This window comes from Mangifera indica, chromosome 4, assembly GCF_011075055.1.
Source record: "Mangifera indica cultivar Alphonso chromosome 4, CATAS_Mindica_2.1, whole genome shotgun sequence".
Classification (NCBI taxonomy): Eukaryota; Viridiplantae; Streptophyta; class Magnoliopsida; order Sapindales; family Anacardiaceae; genus Mangifera; species Mangifera indica.
In genome coordinates this window covers 1,675,955-1,692,892 of record NC_058140.1, presented here as the reverse complement: position 1 = coordinate 1,692,892, position 16,938 = coordinate 1,675,955, and the positions used below count along the sequence as shown (strand labels likewise).

Sequence of the window (16,938 nt, the reverse complement as noted above, 5' to 3'; positions counted from 1 at the left end):
CTCATATGGAGATTAGACTTGATCATGGATGCATAGGAAAATAACACAATGATAAATGAGGGATTAAAAGGCGCTAGTGTTATCAAATAAGTCTTGGGTGCTACGAGTCTAATGCTTTATTTTTGTTTTATTTGAGTTGAAGCGGTTATATTATTCCTAACAAATGCATAGTTTTTAGCTCCCAAGTGCAAGTTGCTCATGAGGTCGCATGACACATTTGCAAGTATGAAACGTATTATTGTATGAGATTTCTGTAGCTAAGCATTTGGTTCAGGTCTTCCGTCATGTATGAGTGGGAGATATTGGATCCAGGTCGACCCGACCCGATTTTCTTAATTGCCAACGGACAGTTATTGGTGGTTAATAATTGGCAGTTGGACTCTTATATAAAGTCCTAACTACCTCCCCAAAACAGAATGAATGTTAATTTTTATTATTAGAGAGCAGAATTCTCTCCCCTCTTCTCCTACAAATGTAATGCACAGATTTTGTCTCCCAAAATGGAAATCAATACGTAGGCAAATGGCATCGTGAAAATATACTAACGTCAATACCTTGCATCGTATTCGAAGAAGCTTCATCGAAAATTAATCAACGTACGCAAATTATTGTTTACAGAATTCATAAAATTTGATCCTGGCATGTTTAATTATTCCCAACACAGGTGCATTCTCTCTTGTAGTCGACTCCTTTATTAGTTTCTTCCTTGGTTCAGGTCTTCCGTATCTCTTGTATGAGATTTCTGTAGCTAAGCATTTGGTTCAGGTCTTCCGTCATGTGTGAGTGGGAGATATTGGATCTAGGTCGACCCGACCCGATTTTCTTAATTGCCAACGGACAGTTATTGGTGGTTAATAATTGGCAGTTGGACTCTTATATAAAGTCCTAACTACCTCCCCAAAACAGAATGAATGCTAATTTTTATTATTAGAGAGTAGAATTCTCTCCCCTCTTCTCCTACAAATGTAATGCACAGATTTTGTCTCCCAAAATGGAAATCAATACGTAGGCAAATTGTGTCATGAAAATATACTAACGTCAATACCTTGCATCGTATAAGAAGAAGTTTCATCGAAAATTAATTAGCGTATGCAAATTATTGTTTACAGAATTCATAAAATTTGATCCTGGCTGTTTAATTATTCCCAACACAGGTGCATTCTCTCTTGTAGTCGACTCCTTTATTAGTTTCTTCCTTGGCTCATTTATGTTATATAAATGGATGAAGTTTTATAAACATCATTATCTTAAAATATGGATGTGAAGCTTTTTGGATAGAATATATTTACCAGTCAACATTTTTAGGGATATATAAGTTTGATTATTTTCCATAAGTAGATGCTTGAGACAATGAGGTGTATAAAGCATACAACCCTAAGATTATTAACATCTCTAATATCCAAACAGTTTCAATGAATTTTAATGGCGCACACATAAAGTCGAATTAAATGCCTAGTTCTGCATTTTCTCAGGCTCAATATAGTTTTTCAATTGTTTCTTGGTTTATGGGAATTATTATTGCTGTTGCTGCTGTTGTTCTATTGTTATTTTTTGTGATTAATCTTTGGGGGAAGTATTCCTGTTATCAAAGTAACTGTTCATAAATTGCAATTTGGTTGCCTGTAAATGCCCGTTCTAATGGGTTATAATAGTCTTAATTATTTAACTGAAAGTGTAGGAGGTGAAAAGCTCTCTGCCATGAATATTAAAGATGCTATGGATGATTTCAATGTTTCGCTGGCTTGTAAGAGGTTTCCATCCATCATTCTAGGTAACTCTCCTCCAGTGGAGTTGTCTGATGAGACCAAGTGTCGCTCTGAAATGAGTAATCTTTTAGCAGCTCAAAGTGCATTTCTCCATGATTCTATAGGTGAGAATTGGGACATAGATCTTGATAGTTTCTCTGAAGCATGGCCTTATCTGTGCCCTGCCTCTCCAAATGTGATCTCTTCCTTTTTTGGGGAAGAAAATTCTATTAATTTCCCTTTATCTTCTCAGTCCGTGCGTTTGAACATTGAAGAAAATTCAAATATTCCAGTTACTGTGGATGAATCTTCATACGGTAAGCCTGTTTTTCCAGCAAGTGTTGCACCTGTTGAGTTATGGTTTGAGAGATGTATTAGTTGTGTCCCTGGTTTAAGAGACTCCATGTCAGCTGGAAAACCGTGGCGTTCACACTGTGGGTTCTTTCGGACATTGTCCAGAAATTGCCTTTTAGATTTCTTACATTTGGAAGAAAAGGCTTGGTTTCACATTGTTCTTTTTGTTTCCATGCAGTTACGGAAACAACTACACCATTTTCCTCAGACCTATGCAGATTTACAGAATTCTCAAATTGACATTAAAGATGGATAACCCTTTATAATGTTTTATCTTCCAGGTAATTGGATGTAACCTCAAAATTTTACTTATGTCATGACAGCAGGCACAAGTGGTTAGACATTTTTGCCTGGTCCACCAAATATTTCATAATGAGTCTCCAAGGTATCCAGTTAGTGTGGTAGTTGAGGTTCAAACGAAGTGCTCTAATACTCACAGACTAGCCGACTTTAATGAGGTGATCAAATTTAGCTTCCATATAAATCAATAGAAGTTAAAAATAATGTGTTCGAAACAAAATTCAAGCAATCAAACATGCATAAGGTCTTGTTGCTTTTAATCAAACAAGCAATCAAACATGTGTTCGAAACAAAAATTCAAGCAAAATTCTTTGACATCCAGTGATGATATATTGAATTTGATATATGGTTGTTGAAGATTATCATAGTAACTGATGTAGGAAGTATAGGATTGGTCTAACGTTATTATGTCTTCGATATAATTATCTTAAAGATATATTTGTCAAGAATATTTTTTTAAGTTATATTTTGTGGTGAGTTGTTTTAGACTTTATTCTTTAAGCACTCTATTCTTTAAGCCTAGAGAATAGAGACTTAAATTATCTTAAAGCACTCTATTCTTAGGAAGTCTCCATTTTTTTAAGTTATTATATCTTTGATATAATTATCTTAAAGATATATTTTTTATTTGAATAGTACTAAGACTCTATTCTTTAAGCCTAGAGAATAGAGACTTCAGTTGTTATTGCTGACATGCTTAATTGATAAGTAAATATGATTATTAGTTTTCACATAGGATTTTCCATCTCTCTCATAATTCTTCTGGTTTTCTTCCATTTCTTGATGTTTTCTCTAGTCTGTTCTTTACCTATCTTCACTATTTTCTCTATCTTTACTAATCTTTCCATTCTTTATCTCTACTGCTGCATCAGTAACTATCTATAAAAATGTTGTTTACACTTCTACAGAACTTCTGGTTCACTGTTATTAACAGGGTACATAGAAATGATGAGATCTGCGGGGATTTATTTACTCATATCCTTTCTCTTGTTGTCACATGCACACTAAAAGAACTTTTGATCATTCAAGAGATACAAACACATGCATTCAGATTCTTCATCATTTATGTATAAACTGTTCATATAAATTGTTGGGTTGTGCTCATAGTAACTTTGGCGATCTTTAATTGTGAGTGGTAGTTTTTTTTTTTTTCTGATATTAATTGCATTTGCCATTTCTCATACAGGGGAAGATATGGATAACGACCTTGTTGTAGTTAGAAATAGGAAAAAACATTTATTTGCATCTGAAGAGGTTCTTCTGTGGCACTTGTTTTCAAGTATACCTTTCCTTAGAAGCATCGAGGGAAAGCATAAAGTGGGAGAGTTTGTGTGTGTTACCGGTAAGGTAAAACTTTTGGTTTTCATTATATTTGGATGCTTTTTTGACGTATGTGGTTTAATTGATATAGGCCTTAGTTGTTTTCACACTCCTTTACTGCTAAAGTGATGCCATCAGTACCTAACAACAATTTGAAATTATTGTTTTGCATTACTCATTGTGAGTAACTATTCTTAATAGCGGATGCTTTTGATAATCATGCTAGAAATGGATAAAGTTGCTTCTATGTCAATATGTCCTTGGAATGTCAGTGGATGTTGGGTATTCCTGCTTCTATATTATTTCTATTACTTTTTAATAGTTTAAGGTCACCTTTAGGATAAGATGCACACTAAATCAGCTTGGGCTTTACATGTAGTTTCTTAGTCGCAGTTGGTATTGATTTGGCAGTTTTACTCACTAGCGGAATAGGATAATAGTGACCGAAGTTTTTATGCATCTATGTGTTGTGTGAAATGATTTGCATGTTCTTCTAGGAGCTTATTTCCAGGTGTTACTATTTATATCATATATTTCTTTCATGACTCATGAAGTTGTTGTGTATCTTATATAGATGAGGACTATGCGATCTAAAGATCACCATGAAATGATGGAATACAATATTGATATGTTGAAAGAAGACGATGCATCTCTTCTTGAAAAAGGGAGGCGTTATCCAATATACCCATCAAAAGGAGGGCTAAATCCAGATGTTCTTAGGGCTTCAATAGCAAGGTTCGGACCTTAAACCAGTTTACAATCTGATATGAACTTTCATAGTTAGTCATCTCTTTTTTTTTAACATGATTTTGGAATTTTATCTATTTGCTTCTGAATCAAACATAGTTTTATTTTGGCAGACAATAGAACTTTCTTTTTTGGCTTTTTTGTGTTATTGTATAACATTATCTAATTTCATTTTTACACTACTTTTTCTTCAACAATTCAACAATGTAAAATCCTAGAACAAACCTTTAACTTTTTTAAGTGAGAACATAGTTTTTTCAACTAATAAACATAGGAAGACTCCAAGTCTTCCACTATCATCTGCGAACCTTTGAGTAGGAAAATAATTGTAGATATTTTCGTTATTTACACTACTTTTTATTCAATAATTCAACAGAGCAAAAATCTTTAGTCATACCTTTATATATTTTATGTAGAAACATGAATTTTTCAATAGTGGAAGATTTGAAGTTTTTCACTATCATCTGCCAATCTTTGATTTATTCATTTAAAGTGTCTTTTGAGAGGTTAAAGTTAGTTGGTAAGATAAATCCCTCCTTGATTGAATTAAAGCAATTAATTGGACCTGAGTTATAATGAATTCCAAGGGATTGAATTAAAGTAAAAAGTTTTGTTTCATTCTATTGTTTTGTTTATATTATTATAGCTAGACTTTTGATTATTGTCCCCTAAATAAAAGGCATCTTGATCTTCTTTAGCAAAGCCTAAATGTGCAATTCGTTTACTTCATCAACCAATATTCATCAAAGTTAAGAAGCGTAAGTAGTGTAACATTATATTAATTTTAATTTGTATTAGTTAACTTCTGTAGTATTGATCAGATAACATTAGATTGAACGACAACCCAATCCCATTATAGACACAAAAACTTAACTCACAGAAAGGAAAAGACAAATGAAAGTTGTTGGAAAAATACAAGTCGTGTTCATTGAAGATTGATTTAAAAAAACATTGTTTAAACAGGTCATTATATAAGAACAAAAAGAACCCAAATTTGAGTATACAATAGTGACTTTTCCCTTCCCAGAGCTCAGCCACCCTTGGTTGGCTGCTCATGTTGATAAGGATTCATGTACAAGTGCCTATCATAACCCTTGGACTCCCCTAGCTCCACTTGCAAGAATATTGTAGAATTGGACTAAAACCTTGGCCGCTGCATCCCGTGGCCCGAACTCCCTTTCTACACCGCAGGATGATGGGTTGAACACCCCTACATTGTTGCTGCATACCTTGTACCTGACCTGAAGTTGCATTCACTCTAGTGCGTGCTTGTGGATTGCACTACGACAACCCCTTGTCCCGCTTGCACTAGTCGGCCCGAGAAATAAATACTCAACAAGAGTGAAGCAGCGAGTGACACATAGAATCACAACCATATACTTGAACAACAAACAATAAATCAATACAAGCAAAAGAAATTGTTAATTGTACTTAAATGAAAAATCACGTACAAATATTCAAACAAAAATGCAGGTAAATAACAATTTGTCACATATAACAAGATAGATTTGTGCACGCAAAAATCAAATGTGAAGATGAATATTCATAGGTTGTCAAACATCTAACAACAGGTAAACAAGGTCAGAGGTTCTAGGAAAATAAAAAGCTACAATTTGTCCGCAACTTCTGCTCCAAAAGACCACTCTTCAATGCAATATTCAACGCTTCAAAGTCTGAGAATTAAAAAACAAAGCATGATTTCAATAGCCTTTTAGCTAGCTATATTCATTATGATTTTTAAAAAAAAAATTAATAATAAAGTTGAATCTAGCAATAAGAGGATTGCAGCACTTACAAAACTGATGAGCAACTTTCAATTTCTAATTTCTTCTGACTCTACGTCCTCTATTCAGCCTTCTCACATTTTTTGGATGCTCTCTTTCAATCAATCTCACAAAAAATTGAGGTTTTCCTGTTGAGAACACAATGTAAGCAATAGATATGCTTATTATAAATCCAGATCCGTAACCCATCAAAGCAATTTTCCAATCAAACCAGCTTGAAGCATCGCTTTCTTCTTGGTCTATTGTTGGTGATGCCTTATCATTGCCACATTTGTTAGATAATGGTGGTCCACACAAGCCCAAATTTCCAATGTAGGAATCATTTTGAAATGTATCAAATTGATTTCCTTGAGGTATACTACTCACAAGATAGATATAAGACAAGTTTAACATTGAAAGAAATGTTAGACTTGTCAATTGTATAAGAATCTTTCCATGAAGCTGGTTGGAAGAGAGATCTAATGCTTCAAGTTGTGACAAATTTTTCAATGATGAAGATATTTCACTTGTTAAGCTATTATGAGACAACTTAAGCAATCTAAGTGACTTGAGTTGTCCAATCACCTTAGGAATTTCCCTTTCAAATAGGTTGTTAGAAAGATCTATACTTGTGAAAATTGATAAAATCCTTTTTATTTTGGTCTCGACACCTTTTACATACAACGTTATTGAATAGGCCAAACGATTATTTCCCACCCAAACTATGCTGAATTCTCAACGTTCCCCCCATTAACTATAGAAATACCGTTTACCCACCCATGAGCAGTTAAAATTAACATTATTAAGGGTAAAATCGTCATTTTATATTTAATATTAAAAATAAACTTAAATATGATTTCATTTCCCCCCTCCAAAATTTAAAAACTGACTTTTCTCCCCTAAGTCAAGTTTGAAAAGATCGCATTTTCCCCCTTAGGGTTTAGTTTCCAAACCCCTTCACTTTCTTCGATGCCATTGCCGGTCGTCTCTCCCTCCCGACGGTTTCTCTTCCACCGATAGCCCCCCTCAACTCCACTCCAACCCATCCGGCGTCGAGAGACGATGTTTGGGAAGAGGAATCGTTTTCCCACTGGTTGATTAAGGTTGCCAAGAAGAATAAAGGAAGGTGAATAAGCTTAAATCACCTATTTGGCAAAGAAAATGTAAGAATTTCATACTTTAAATACTTGAAGTAATTTGAGTTAGGTTATTTAAATAACCTTTACTTATATAAGGGTGTAAGGTATTAGAATTAAGGTGATTTATGCTTAAAAGGATACAGAAATTCATTAGGATTCATGATGTAATGTTTGGCCATAAGGGCAAAAATGTCATTTTATGTGATATAGGTTAATTTTGCTTAATTATATGCATGATATATGGAATAACCCTTATATTAAGCCTATATTGTATAATTGAAATTAATTTGAGGCATGAGATATATACAAATGCATGAGAAAATAATATGATGTTTGAAAAGGAATGAAAAGAATAAGGGAAAATAATGAATGGGCATATTTCATATTATGGTTATACATGCATACATGAGGAATCATAGCATATGCATGATTCAGAAAAAAATAAAGAAAGAGGAAAAACATTTTCTAAGTTATGCATGTTTTCAGAAAATGGAAAATAAGTATTTTTGGTTTTATAATAACTCATATGATACAGAAAAGTAGAAAACCTACTTAAAATCCTTACACGCGCGCTGTACTGTGTGGACAGCAAAGAAAAATATCGGTTGTACTGTGTGGACAACCAGTTGTACTGTGTAGACAGCAAATAAAAAATATTAGTTGTACTGTGTGAACAGCAAAGAAAAAAAATATTAGTTGTACTGTGTGGATAGCAAAAAAAAATATTAGCTGTACTGTGTGGACAGCAAAGAAAAAAATAAAATATGCGTGTAAGAGAGAATTGTACCTCTTATGGTAACTGCAAGTACTGTCATATGTAGTCTAGACCGGTCAGAAAATATTTTATGAAAGTAAATTGCATTAGAACCATACATGCAAGCCTATGTGGCTGATAAAGAGTTGAGAAAGATGTACGATTAGAAAATAGAAAAGTCATGGCACTCATATATGCATAAATCATAACGAGTGAATCATATCTGTATAGTAAGGAAATGAATAAATGGGTGAAACAAAAGAATTATTATATGTGTTTAATGCGTGTTCTGTGTCAATTATTTAGTTGTAAATAGCTCAGACACGCTGAGTATGGAAGAGATTAGTACTGGTATGAAATACTTTAAGTGTTAAGTATGATTTTCTTACTGAGCCATAGTCGCTCACTCCGTTTAATTTAATATTTTACAGGTCAAGAGATGCAGCAAAGGTTCCCGGGGAGCACTAGTGAGACATGAGGCTAAGGGAGGAAGGCACCATATTGTAGTTGATTTATATGTTTTGATGTATATGTGAATATATGCATATATATATACACTTGATGTAGATATTGGTGAATATGTATATATTTTGTTTCTTATATGTATATATGTGATTGTGTATAGCTATATTTATATGTGTATATATATATGGCTAGTTATGAAAATTAGTTGTAAAGTTTCTGTGGATGATAATCTTTATGATGGTTACTAATAAGTATTTATTGTATTTATTATGATTATGTGATGAAAATTCAGTCAATTGGTAGGACTGGTTTATGTGAATTGCTAATTGGGAGTGTTACAGGGCATAATTAAAAAGAGAAAATTTTCCCCAGGCCCTCTAAAATAGGAGAACTCTTGCCGTTTTTCTGTAACACACCCATTGGTTAGGAAAGGTTACAAAAATAGTCCTTTGGCCTATTGAATAATATGAACCATAAGGTGAATACATGTAATAGAGAAATACAGCTTCCATGTCTTCACTCATCATAGCTTCAAAGCTACTAAAAAGACTTGCTAGTAAAATACCAGAAATTTGATTTTGAGAGAGGTCCAGTACTCGTAAGTGATTGAAGAAAAATCTTGTGCTGGAATTGCCAATGGGACCATGAAATTGATTAGATCTCAAAACAAGTACTTGAAGTGGTCGAAAATTTACTAACCAATTTGGAAAGCTGTCATTAATCTAGTTATTCCCAATATCAAGGATTCCAATTTGGCAATTAAACAAAGATGATGGCAATGGTCCCTCTAACTTATTGTCATTAAGCATAAAAGCTGCCACACCACATTGATTGGGAAACGTCAGAGATCCTATTTGCCATGGAAGTTGTTCATTGCCAAATTCAAAAAGTCAAGCGTTACACTGTTGTTTGCAAAACATTGCGGAATGTTTCCACTTAAGTCATTATGGGATAAGTCAAGAGAATGAGGTGCGCTCAAATTCTAGTCAGATGATTGTTTGAGAAGAAAGAAACCCAAGCTGGTAAATCCATAGGTTGTCCTTGGAGTAAGTTGGATGAAAGGTCTAGTATAAGCAAACTTGAATTACCTGAGACAATCAGGAGTTCAGTTATGCTACAAGAAGATAAAAAGACCATTTCAAGTTGGGGCAAGATGAAAGATCAATATTCGTTAGATTTTTTAGGTCTGAAAGCATCTCTAACTACGCATTGCCACTGAAGTTATTTTTTGCAAATGCTAGATCTGTGAGATCCCAAAGTTGAAAAATTGAATATGGAATTGGACCACGAAACTCGTTATCACTTAAATCAACTTTTCTTATTGGACCAGGCTTCTAGAACTGCTCAATCGAACCTGTGAGTTTATTGTGGGAAAGATATAAACTCTTGAAAGATGGTAGAGTAAACAACCATGTCGGTACTCTGCCTCTTAGAAGATTATTATTTAAGTAGACGACACTTAGATATGAAAGACCACTTATCTGACTTGGAAACTGACCCTGAAATTGATTATCAGAAAAGTTCAAATAAAGAAGTCCGTTCAGGGTGAAAACTAATGAAATCCATACAAATTGACTTTGTCTAGACAACAAAGGTCCAAACAAAAAGTTTCGACTCTTCGTATAGATTTCATTGAATCTAGACATCGTTAGTTGGAGAGAAAGCGCCAGAGAGAAAGACATCGCCAGCAGGGAGAGAGATCGACTATCGTTTCCTAGAAAATCGTTGACAAAATTTGGAACCCTTTATAAGAGGGAAAATGTCACTTTTTAAAATTTAATTTTGAGAGAAAATTATTAGTTTTTCAAACGAAGGAGGGTAAAATGATATAAACTTTTATTTTTTTAAATATTACTATTAAATAATAATTTTACTCTTAACTATAATTAAAAATTTTAATAGAAATTAATTTATATGTGCGTGTTTGGGTTTTAAAAGTTGCAAAGTGAAACTTTGTGATTTCACTATTTTTTCATTGAGAACAAGTCACCTGATATACAACAATGAAAATCGACATCCAAATGTTCACGTGAAATTCAAGTATACATGTGTGCACATTAAAACAATCTATGAACAAAAAAGTTCATAATTTACTAAATATATAATTACACCTCTCTCTCTTTAAAAATAATGTCAATTTAATATAGTTGAATAATAAATTTTGATTTTTCAACTATATTAAATTGACACATTATATTTTATATATTTATATACACACACGCACACACATATATATATATTATTCAACTATATAAATAATATCAATAAATCAATTTAATATCACTTGTTATACATTAATGAAAATCGACATCCAACTGCTCAAATAAAATTCAAGTATACATGTATGCACGTTAAAACAATCTATGAACAAAATAGTTAATAATTTACTAAATATATAATTACACCTCTCTCTTTCTCTCTCTATAAATAATGTCAATTTAATATAGTTAAATAATAAATTTATATATATATATATATCAAAATTTATTATTCAACTATATTAAATTAACTTGGCATTTTATATATATATATATATATATATATATATATATATATATATATATATATCAAAATTTATTATCCAACCATATTAAAATGGACTTAACATTATATTGGATATATATATATATCCAATATAATGTTAAGTCTATTTCAAAATTTATTATTCAAACTGCATTAGATTGAATTATTGACATTATATTGATATATCCAATATAATGTTAAGTCTATTTCAAAATTTATTATTCAAACTGTATTAGATTGAATTATTGACATTATATTGAATTATTTATTTATATCACACCAATTTCTCTACGTAAGTTTATATATTTAATAATATATAAAGTAATGTTTTATGTACAAATAAAAATATAATTAGATAGTTAAAAATAAAATATAAAAAACACCTAATCACATGGTGATATATTATTATTTGTGTAAGCAATTATACATAAAAATTGTATACACAGTATTATTGTAATATATGTATTTTGAAACTTGGAATCATCAGAAAATGGCATGGTGGTTGTGTGCGATCGACTATATAGATAAATGTTGTATTTCTTCTTCTCCTCACTCATCAAGTGCTCTCTTACTTAATCTATATTAGTCGTCCACTTTCCAACATCTTCATTGCTCATACTTAATTCTACCATCAGATCTCTGTATCTATCGTGCAGGTATACAGATCTATATATCTTTTAGCTATTCTCTTCTGATTAACTTACTTCTCTTCACTCTCTCTATTTCTATATTTAGAAGTAACTGAAAGAATACTGTAATATCTGCATGCTGTTTAAACCACCTGCAAATTAACACAATCATATTATTGCATGCAAAAGAAAAGCAGCATATCATTATGTGGAAGCTGAAGATTGCAGAAGGTGGCAATGATCCATACATTTACAGCACAAACAACTTTGTGGGAAGGCAAACATGGGAGTTTGATCCTGAAGCGGGGACTCCTGAGGAGCGAGCTGAGGTTGAAGCTGCTCGTCGAAAATTCTACAAAAATCGGTTTCAGGTCAAGCCTAGTGGTGATATTCTCTGGCGAATGCAGGTATTGGTGCCCGTCATTTATTTCTATTCTGGTTATATTTGCACTTGTGTCTCTCTTCATTTCTCTTTTCCTTTACACAATTCATCTCCTTTTCAGATAATAAGTCCATCTTGCATCGATATTACCTTTTTCATAGGATGATGCTGAAACTATCTTAATTTGGCACTATATGTTTTTTTTTGTTTTAATCACTGATGTGGGTTTAAAATAAGTAACCATTATTATTGATTTATCATAGCAACACTACAAAAAAGGTAGGTAAAGTTAACCATCTAAAATAATTAATTACACCAGTAATCCTGGTTATACTAATTAACCTGAAGTTGCTATATGATTCACATATCATTTTTTTATAGAAAATTTTTACATATGGTATCTGTATATATAATTAATTACGTAATTATGTTCCATTCATAAGTTATATAAGATAAGGTTTTAAATATTATCATCTTGAAAATAGAAGATAAACTCATATTACCCAATCATGTATTACTATGCAAATTTGTTTGCCATTTTCCCACATATGTGACATTACTTTTAATTTCTGGGAAATGGCCATCAAGAACATCGCTATTTATTAGCAATATTAAGAAAAAGAGGCGAGTTTGTGGCAGAAATTTCATTGAAAGTTATGTTATTGGGGTCTCTGACTGTTTTGTCATTTTCAGAGAAGCTAAAAGATCAATAACTTCTTAAGTTAAAAGACGGAACAATACATACGAACTCAAGTCAACCTCTATCTCATCAATAACTTCTTAGATGACATTCACAAACCTTCATTTTCAAACGTCAATTAACCAATCATGTTAATACAATTTCTAGCTTTGTATTTTATGTCCAATCTGTCTTGCTCATCACCACGTAAATATTTATTTGTTTATTGAATAATAAATTTTAGTTTCTTCGGGAGAAAAATTTCAAACAAACAATCCCAGCTGTAAAGGTGGAGGATGGAGAAGAAATAACGTATGAAACAGCTACAGTCTCGTTGAGGAGGGCGGTCCATTTCTTCTCTGCTTTGCAAGCCTCCGACGGCCATTGGCCAGCTGAAAATGCTGGTCCTTTGTTTTTCCTTCCTCCATTGGTAATTAGATAGTACACTGTTTAGAACAGTATCTGAAATTTTTATTAATTACATGTATCTAAAAAGAATTGCCCATATGCAGGTGATGTGCACCTATATAACAGGGCATCTTGACAGTGTATTTTCAACAGAGCATAAGAAGGAAATCCTTCGATACATATATTACCATCAGAATGAAGATGGTGGGTGGGGATTACATATTGAAGGCCACAGCACCATGTTTTGTACAGCTCTCAGCTACATCTGCATGCGTATCCTTGGAGAAGGACCTGATGGCGGCGAAGATAATGCTTGTGCTAGAGCTCGAAAATGGATCCTTGACCGTGGTGGTGTCACTCACATTCCTTCTTGGGGAAAGACCTGGCTTTCGGTAACCACATCACTCTATCTATATATTAACTTCATTAATGTGTCATCAATGCATATGCATTAATTTATCTTTTATCTGTCGTAGATACTTGGTGTGTTCAATTGGTCTGGAAGCAACCCAATGCCTCCTGAATTTTGGATCCTTCCATCATTTCTTCCAATGCATCCAGGTTAGTTTTGCATCATTTTGGATTAGGATTTTGATATTAATTGTTTATTTGTTAGTTTAAAAGTTTGAATCTTCACAAATGCAGCCAAAATGTGTTGTTACTGCCGCATGGTGTACATGCCAACGTCATATTTGTATGGCAAGAAATTTGTTGGCCCAATTACATCTCTCATTCTACAACTGAGGGAAGAGCTCTACATTCAACCTTACAATCAAGTTAATTGGGGGAAAGTACGCCATTTATGTGCCAAGGTGAGATTATAATTGTACACATTCAAATATGCTTGTTATTTGTGTTGCTTTCTTTATAATTAATATATATACAACTGAGAATTGTTATCATTGCAGGAGGATCTTTACTATCCCCATCCTTTGATGCAAGATTTGATTTGGGACAGTCTATATATATTCTCTGAGCCTTTTCTTACACATTGGCCTTTCAACAATTTGATAAGAGAGAGAGCTCTTCAAGTAACAATGAAGCACATTCATTATGAAGATGAGAATAGTCGGTACATTGCCATTGGATGTGTGGAAAAGGTCAAATTGCAATTCACTAGATATGCAAATGCATCATTTCTTTTATTTTGTGTATCCATCTATCTAATTCTTTTGATTGAATTATGTATACAAAGGTGTTATGCATGCTAGCTTGTTGGGTTGAAGATCCAAATGGAGATTATTTCAAGAAGCATCTAGCTAGGATTCCAGATTACTTATGGGTTGGTGAAGATGGAATGAAGATGCAGGTAAATAATTAATTAATTAATCAATTAGTATATATCACCGAATTCAATGAAGTCTAGTTTCGATTTAGCATTGATGAATAAATTCCATTGTTACAATTGTAGAGTTTTGGAAGCCAAGAGTGGGATACTGGTTTTGCTATTCAAGCTTTACTTGCTAGTAATCTCACTGATGAAATAGGGTCTGTACTCAAGAGAGGACACGAATTTATCAAGGCATCTCAAGTAATTTAACATTTAATAAACCAAACTTTAGTTCCATTGAATTTTCCTCAGAGTTAATGATTTTACATTTTATTTGTAAATTAAGGTGAAAGACAATCCTTCTGGTGACTTCAAGAGAATGTATCGACATATTTCTAAGGGATCTTGGACTTTCTCTGATCAGGATCATGGATGGCAAGTTTCTGATTGTACTGCTGAAGGTTTAAAGGTATTTATAAACTTATTCATAAAATTATTGATCAAATAAAGAAAAGTTATTTCTTTATTTCCCTGTATCTCACTGTAGATATATATTGTCTCTCATTTTGTTTAGTGTTGTCTATTTTTCTCAATGATGCCACCCGAAATTGTTGGAGAGAAAATGGAACCTGAGAGGTTATATGATTCTGTTAATATCCTATTATCATTACAGGTGCACATATATCAATAAGTTCTCAAACATATTTTCTCATGCATACATTTCAAGATTATATATGTTTTGTGTTTTTAAATCAAAACAATAATTAAAAGCTCTATTTTTTGACTCCCTGCAGAGCAAAAATGGAGGTCTCGTCGCCTGGGAGCCAGCCGGAGCCCAAGAATGGTTGGAAGTAAGTTTTTGAATCTACATATTAATATGACTTTGTTGTGTTAAATCTTTCTAATTAGTTTATATCACAAATATATTAATGACTGGCACTTCTGATGTATTTTGTCTTCAGTTGCTAAATCCCACTGAACTTTTTGCGGACGTAGTGATTGAGCATGAATATGTTGAGTGCACCTCATCAGCTATCCATGCTTTAGTTTTGTTTAAGAGATTATATCCAGGACACAGAAAGAGAGAGATTGAAAATTTCATCACAAAAGCAGTTAGCTACTTGGAAAATGTTCAATTGTCTGATGGTTCATGGTAAAATTAATTATTATTAATTTTATTAAAGAACATATGCTTGATATATATTTTTTCAATGAATATATTTATACATATATAGGTACGGAAATTGGGGAGTTTGCTTCACATATGGTACTTGGTTTGCACTCGGAGGACTAGCAGCAGCTGGCAAGACTTACAACAATTCTGTAACTATGCGTAGAGGTGTTGATTTTCTTCTTAAATCACAGATAGAGGATGGTGGTTGGGGTGAGAGTTATCGTTCTTGCCCAGAAAAGGTATGTATTTGTGTCAATTGATTTCTTACTGTATTACAACGTACTAAACATATGTACTAATCTATTGTCCTGGGCATTTAGAAATACATACCTCTTGAAGGAAACAGGTCAAATTTAGTTCACACTGCCTGGGCAATAATGGGTTTAATTCATGGTGGACAGGTTAGTTTCAATAAATCGCTAAAAAAAATATATTTTCACGTTTAAGCACCAGGATAAATTTTGTAGTATTTATGTTTTTATGTGATTGTTCTTTGGATTATCAGGCAGAAAGAGATCCAACTCCTATTCACCGTGCAGCTAAGTTGATAATTAATTCTCAACTAGAAGATGGTGATTTTCCCCAGCAGGTACAGTTGAAGGAAATGGAAAAATGGGCACATGTTAAGTTCAAATGTTTCAATAAATAATTAATGAATAAATGATGTAATGCTTGCAGGAAATTACAGGAGTGTTCAATAAGAACTGCATGTTACATTACGCAGTGCATAGAAATATTTACCCACTGTGGGCTCTTGCTGAATACCGAAAGAGGGTTTTGCTGCCTTTCAAGACTACTGTTTGAGGATATCAATACAGAAGCAAGTTAATTACTGTTGAAAAATGGGCTTTTTAAATCCCACATTAATTATTTTATTCTCTTTATATTTTATCAAAGAGTATAAATAGAGGTCTTGGTTTTAATTCAAAACATCTCAAAAACAATTGTAGTGAAACACAATTGCATTGAGAGAATCTTATTATTAAGGATCTCTAATAGTTTTATATTTTCTTTGTAACTATTCTTTAAAGATAGTGAAAGTAATTTGTTGCACCGAGGATGAAGGTACATTTACCAAACCTCGTAAATTATCATGTTCTCTTTCTTTTACTTTTTTGCATTTTTATTTTCTGCCTTAATTATTTATTATATTCAATAGCATAAAAATTGTGTTTTATATTTCTATTGCACAACAAGTGGTATCAAAGCCTAGGTTTAGGACAATGAGTAGTTATATATATAATTATATGCATGTCTAGGAAAATATTGTCTAAGGAGGTTGGTTT

General features: G+C 32.7%; 1 protein-coding gene across 2 annotated transcripts; it reads left to right on the top strand.

The window, feature by feature from the left end:
* The first annotated feature begins 11,629 nt into the window (after window positions 1-11,629).
* Window positions 11,630-16,651, top strand: LOC123214871 (beta-amyrin synthase-like). 2 transcript variants are annotated; one of them, XM_044634879.1, is made up of 17 exons: window positions 11,630-11,766; window positions 11,929-12,146; window positions 13,045-13,230; window positions 13,313-13,600; window positions 13,685-13,769; window positions 13,854-14,020; window positions 14,117-14,308; window positions 14,404-14,517; window positions 14,620-14,739; window positions 14,825-14,947; window positions 15,053-15,151; window positions 15,273-15,329; window positions 15,441-15,631; window positions 15,714-15,891; window positions 15,973-16,053; window positions 16,158-16,241; window positions 16,331-16,651. In XM_044634879.1, the coding sequence occupies exons 2-17, from the start codon at window positions 11,946-11,948 to the stop codon at window positions 16,454-16,456; spliced, it is 2,292 nt and encodes a 763-aa protein (XP_044490814.1). In that variant the 5' UTR covers window positions 11,630-11,766; window positions 11,929-11,945; the 3' UTR covers window positions 16,457-16,651. The 2 variants fall into 2 exon arrangements, with proteins under 2 accessions (XP_044490814.1, XP_044490813.1); XM_044634878.1 differs by lacking the exon at window positions 11,630-11,766 and having other exon boundaries at window positions 11,777-12,146; window positions 16,331-16,650.
* The last annotated feature ends 287 nt before the right edge of the window (window positions 16,652-16,938 follow it).

Excerpts from the sequence above, each read along its gene's own strand:
- LOC123214871 (XM_044634879.1), top strand. The coding sequence starts at position 11,946 with ATGTGGAAGCTGAAGATTGCAGAAGGTGGCAATGATCCATACATTTAC. Across the intron at positions 16,054-16,157 it reads GTTTAATTCATGGTGGACAG|GCAGAAAGAGATCCAACTCC; the intron begins GTTAGTTTCAAT and ends TTGGATTATCAG. Across the intron at positions 16,242-16,330 it reads ATGGTGATTTTCCCCAGCAG|GAAATTACAGGAGTGTTCAA; the intron begins GTACAGTTGAAG and ends TAATGCTTGCAG.